Genomic DNA, 5,809 nt, shown 5'->3' on the forward strand with positions numbered 1-5,809 from the left:
TTATGAAATGGATAAAAAGTTTAGTTTGAGAACATGTGTTCCTCTAAGTTCAATGCAAGTCAATTTAAACGATGCATATGTTTTTAAATGACCATCAGCTTTGTTAGACACATTTCTAAAATTACACTTAGAAACGTATAAAACTCCGTTACTACAGAAATTGCATATCGAGATAAAATTGTAGATCTTTATCGTTATACTAATAAAAATGGGAAATAAAATATGCCGAGTAAGTAGATACCGTCCCACGGATGTACAGTGCAATTTCTCCTGTCATATTTCACGATTATCCATTTCATCGGTGCTAACTTCTTCATTCGGTGAATTCAAATTTTCACCAACTAGAAGCGCTTTAATCTCGTGATACGTTTTTCCTTTTGTTTCCGGTACCCATATGAACACCATCATAAATGCCACCGAGCATGATGCCGCGAAGATAAAATAAATCCCGCACGATCCTGCATTATCGGTAATCACTTGATACAGTTTCGGCACGGTAAAACCAATTATACCATCGAAAATTATAATGATGGCACGAACGGAGCCTTTTAGTTCTGCAGGAAATAACTCGCGTAGGAGAACATTGGGTAACGTACCTAAACCAATGTGAAACATTACTTGATATATAATTAAGTCGATAACTGGAAGAATAGAGAAGTTGGAAACGTCAAACTCATGTTGATCTAACAAAAGATAAATTGCTAGAATAATCGATGTAGAACACGTTCCAAGCGTAGACAGAATCAAAAGTTTTCTTCTTCCCTTAGATTCCACTTGTAATGGGGATATAGAACTAGATATAGAGTCGGCACCCAGGACCAACATCGTCGCTTCGTGTGTGTCGAGGCCAATCGTTGTTTTGCTCAACAACACATGCAGATACTGCATAGTGATGAAGTTTCCGCTAAGTTGTTGTGCCATGATCAAGCCAAGCATGATAAACAAAGCTTTTCTGTTGCTTCCTTGTAGTATTTCTCGCAGCTTGGTTGACCAGGTATATTTAGCGAGTATATTTAAACGGTGTAATTCCCTTCTTATTAGTGAGTGTATTCCGCTTGTGGGCTCTGGGTGTATTTCGCTTGTGGATGGTTGGTGTAATTCGCTTGTGGATTGTAAGTGTAATTCGCGCAAGGGTCGTAGGGGTATGTGACCTGTGGGTTGCGGTAATACTTCGCATGTGACTTCTGAGTGTAGTGCAGATATGGATTGTGAGGATAACTCCCTTCTGGATTGTGAGGGTAAATCGCTTCTTGATTGTGAGGGTAAATCGCTTCTTGATTGTGAGGATAAATCGCTTCTGGGTTGTTGGTGTAATTCGTATCTGGTCTGTGCGCGTAGAGTACTTAGTTCTATTTCCTCTCCGTGAGTATTTTCGGTGACTGTGCAATATCCCATCGATTGCCGTGCTTGCCCCATTTGATCTGTTGCCACCGAGAAATATCGAGTTGCGGTGAAATACTTGATCGACAAGAAGCATATAAAGGATAGTATTACAAGAACCAGCAGCAGTGACTTGTACATCATCCAGAGTCCTAGGGTGTAGATCACTATTGACCCGATAGATGCGTTCGCTGCGATTAGAAAACCTAGGAAGCCTCTGATTTTGACGTCGAGGATTTCTGACAGGTAGATGGGATTTACCGTACTGCCAATACCAACGCCTATACCGAGAATCACCCGAGCAAGGTATAGCATTGGCACGGAAGTTGCGTCGTAGGTGATGAACCAGCCTAAGGTGAACATTGAGTTGCATAATACGAGGCAGATGTTAGAACCGCTACGGGCGGCCAACTGTGCAGCCACAAGTGAACCGATCATTGAACCAAGTACTGTCAAAGAAACCATCCATGAAGATTCGTCGTGTGTTATCGTCAGCGGCACGCCGCCGATCCCGGCTATTAGATAATAAAGAGAAATCGTTGTCCATCCGTTGACTGAACCGACTATGACCATGGCTAACGTTACTGGAATGAGAGACAGGTAATGCTATATATAGCATATGTTAATTGTATTGCGGTCGTTTGATAATTACACTGCATATATTTATGCAAATTTGTACTTTTAACATATACTGTTAATATATTTATAATTAATACATACCGCAGGCTATAAGTAATTGAACTCTTCGCGATGTTAGCTGGAATGCTTTCCACTAGTTTCACTTCTTAACTATTCTATCATTAATCTGTTAATCCATTCGCATTATATGTGCATTAGGAAAAATACTACATGAAGTAAAATACTACATGTAGTAAAATTTGTTAGAGACTTGCGATTAGTCTTGGTATATTAATGTGTAATAATGTACATATTTTCGATTTCAGATTTCTCATTAATATATAAAAGTCTGTACTCGATTTATGATATAATAAAGAATCAGTGCGATGAATATCAGAATCGAAATGTCAAATTTATTATAATGTACGATGGAATAGAAATGCAACTTTAAACGATGGTACGTAAGTCATTAGAATTGAGAAATAATTCAAGAACACCACTATGAAACATCAATTCGAGGAGGCAAAAGAAATTGCATTCTGCATATTGAAATTACAGATAAATACATGACGCAATATCAAGAGTGAAAACTAACCGGTAATAGATATTAGGCATCGCTGACATTGTGAGTCGGAGACCATAAGAGCTTCCCCTTCCGGTGATGAACGGAAAGGATTGGAATCATCAACCTGAGAGGATCTCCTGGGAACCTGGAAAACAGATATCTTTGTTAAGAATAGAAATCATAATTCCATTCTAATTAGAGAGTCTAAGCAAACTTTTAAGCGAATATAACATCCAAACCGCGGAAAACATATTAATACGTATCTAAATATTAGTATTTTTCCAAAGGAATTAAAAAATTTTCTTTCTCCTATCTTAATAGAAATACAATATATGGTATTTCTATCAACAGCATTAAAATATGCTTGATGTTATTTGATGTTATTATAGATAGAAGACGTACTTGAGTTTTTCACTGGCGTTTGCCGAAGGTTATTTATGCTTTGACATCTTTCTTCTAAAATCATTTACTTTGAGTGTCCTCCAAATCAATGATAATTTGAGAGGTTTTTATATATTTCTTAAATATTTGTTGTAATTAATGAAATATATTAACATGTCGTATAGATAATACCGAAGAACTGTTTGAACCTTCGAGTATGATTCGATATTTATAAGAGGTAACAGTTTTAAGCTTCGAACATTATGTTTTGGTGGATCGTGACAGTTTAAATCAGGGTGAAAGATTCAAAATTTTAAATGATCACGTTCGATCAAGATTCAGTGTTGAAGATTTAAGATTATTGTGACTTTTAAATATCGAATCATATTCGTAGGTTCAGACGATTCTTTGGTATTATCGACACGATATGTTAATACGTTTCATTATGTGCCAAAACCTTAAATCGAGATGTAGGAATCAAAAATTTAATTGCTATGGATTCGTCTCTGTTATTTGGAAATAAAAGAATAATAGTTAAATTCGCTGAAAATAGGTATATCAAACAGACGCTTTTTTTATATTCTCGTTGAATTAGAATTTAGGATTTGTTACTCTGCGATATTTAATTTCTAGCCGTTAATTTCAAAAATATTTATCATATTATCATATTAAATGCTTACCGTCCTACGCTGGGTCATGCTGCCAGAAATGAGTACTTTCACGCAATTATATAATCACGATTGATTTTCAATAAATCAAGTTGTAGAATCCAGTTCACACATAATTATTTAAAAACTGTACGAAAGATCATTGGTAATTATCTATCGCAAAGTAAGAACAACTGTAAGAAATCTTTACACTGATTCTCGTGATTTACAGATTTCGTATTGATTTGTACCATTTACACGAATGCCACAACCATACTGGGTACTTCTGAGGATACTTCCCCTTTACATACAGTCGACATTATTTCAACACATAAACACTTCTAATTCTCCTTGTTATATCTTTAAATGTAACGAATTAATTTTAAATATTTCGACATAGGAACAATAATATTTTTGTACTTATTATATCTAGGAAACGTCCTAATTATAATGTTAGAACAGTCGAATGCCAACTATTATATGATATATATTTCCTCTAATATACAAATTAAAATGAACAAAAATAATTGCACAGCTTCGACTATTGGTTACATTTGTTCCATGTTGCTACATTGGCTACGTTGCGATCATAATCCAGCATTTGAATTATCTTTAATTTCTTGAAGCATAGCTTCCTTTATCGCGGCAATACTTTTTCTCCTTGCTTTCCCTCTATTTCGACGTTTCCTACTGAAACTGTCGTATTTTCTACGATCTCTCACGCTTCGAAACACTTCCTCGTTTGAAATTTCCTCAGTAAAGAAACGCTTCGCCCAAATCATTTTCCCTCCCTGCATCTGCATCTTCGTACACTGAGTACACTTACATCGTATCTATAATTTCTGCGAATGTGTACAATATTGCTCGATTCCTGGTGCACTTGCCCCAATTATATCGAATAAGATTGCGTTCAGGCTCAGGACGTAAAGAATCATCGGGCTCTCGTATACATTGGCTTTGAGCTATTGGGTTTGCAACGAAGTGATAGGGGATTTTGTCATTAGGTGGTTTTGAGTGCATATATTACTATTTATTATTAAAATATCCAACTTTTACTTGCAGAAGTTTCGTATTTATCTTTATTTTTTTATTTTCATTAGTGAATTAATTTGTATTGCAACTATTGCATAAAGCACTGTTCGTGTATTTATCTTGAGAATTTTCTATTCTATACATGAATTTAGTTAATTAATATTGCGAAAAAGAAAAGGTAGTCCACTCACGATTTATTGCTCGGGATTATATCGAGTGGATAATGGCCGTATTTTGCTGGCCCTAATGGCTACTGATTTATTCTTCTTTTCGGGGTTACACAGTGAAACATCTTGATTACTAATAGGTAGGGTTTATAAGGAAGCCTTTAGATTTTTTATAGTTAGGTTTAAGGGAATCTTTATATTCTTGATCGGTAAGATTTATAAAGCCACTCTGTGCCTTTATTATTTTCGGATATGTATGTATTATGCAGGGCTTACGAAAACGCCTTTAGGTTCCTGATTAAAGTATTGAAATTAAATTAGATGTTCTATCAGGTAGAGTTTTTCAAATTTGATGGGACAGGATCTAGATGGAACGTTTGTGAGTCAGGTGCGTGGTTATATAGAGTATCTTTACTGCAAAAAGCAATGCTTCCTAGAAGCATTAATCCGTCCCTAATAAGTACTTTAATATTTAATTAATTTATACATGCATTTAATTATACATGCATAATTAACAGTACTGTTTAAGTAGATAAGGTTGTGTAAGTAGATAAATAGTATAATTCTTTATGAAACGCATCATTCTCTTTTTTAAAACAATTTTACCACAGACGAGGAACAGGAATAGACGTGATATTCAGTGCTTGTTCACATTTTGCGGGTCGCATGACCTCTCCATTCCATTTTCGTGTCGCATGTGAAGTTACTACTTCAGTTTAATACTGGTTTGAATTAAAACTATAATCTTGTACGAAATTATAAATAAAATATAAAACAGGATATCCAATACTAGCAACGAAATATAATTCTATCATGCTACAATACTTCAGTAAACATAACACACTATGAAAATAATAAATTACTGTACTATAAAGTACTGTAATAAGAATTAAATGAGTCGTTTAATCAGTTCTAAATGAAATTGCAATTTCATATATCTGAAACAAAAATGTGAATTTTCATATCTTTCCATTTCGCATCCTTGTATTCTCAAATCAATTATTAATTATATATTATCA

At 34.8% G+C, this 5,809-nt stretch overlaps 1 protein-coding gene across 1 annotated transcript; it reads right to left on the minus strand.

Moving 5' to 3' along the window:
* Positions 1–273: 273 nt before the first annotated feature.
* On the minus strand, positions 274–1,956 carry LOC117243139 (facilitated trehalose transporter Tret1-like). The gene has a single exon (XM_033510378.1). The coding sequence runs from the start codon at positions 1,951–1,953 to the stop codon at positions 274–276; it is 1,680 nt and encodes a 559-aa protein (XP_033366269.1). The 5' UTR covers positions 1,954–1,956.
* Positions 1,957–5,809: the final 3,853 nt, after the last annotated feature.

This window comes from Bombus vosnesenskii, unplaced genomic scaffold (genome assembly GCF_011952255.1).
Source record: "Bombus vosnesenskii isolate JDL3184/JDL3185 unplaced genomic scaffold, Bvos_JDL3184-5_v1.1 scf7180000013265, whole genome shotgun sequence".
NCBI lineage: Eukaryota > Metazoa > Arthropoda > Insecta > Hymenoptera > Apidae > Bombus > Bombus vosnesenskii.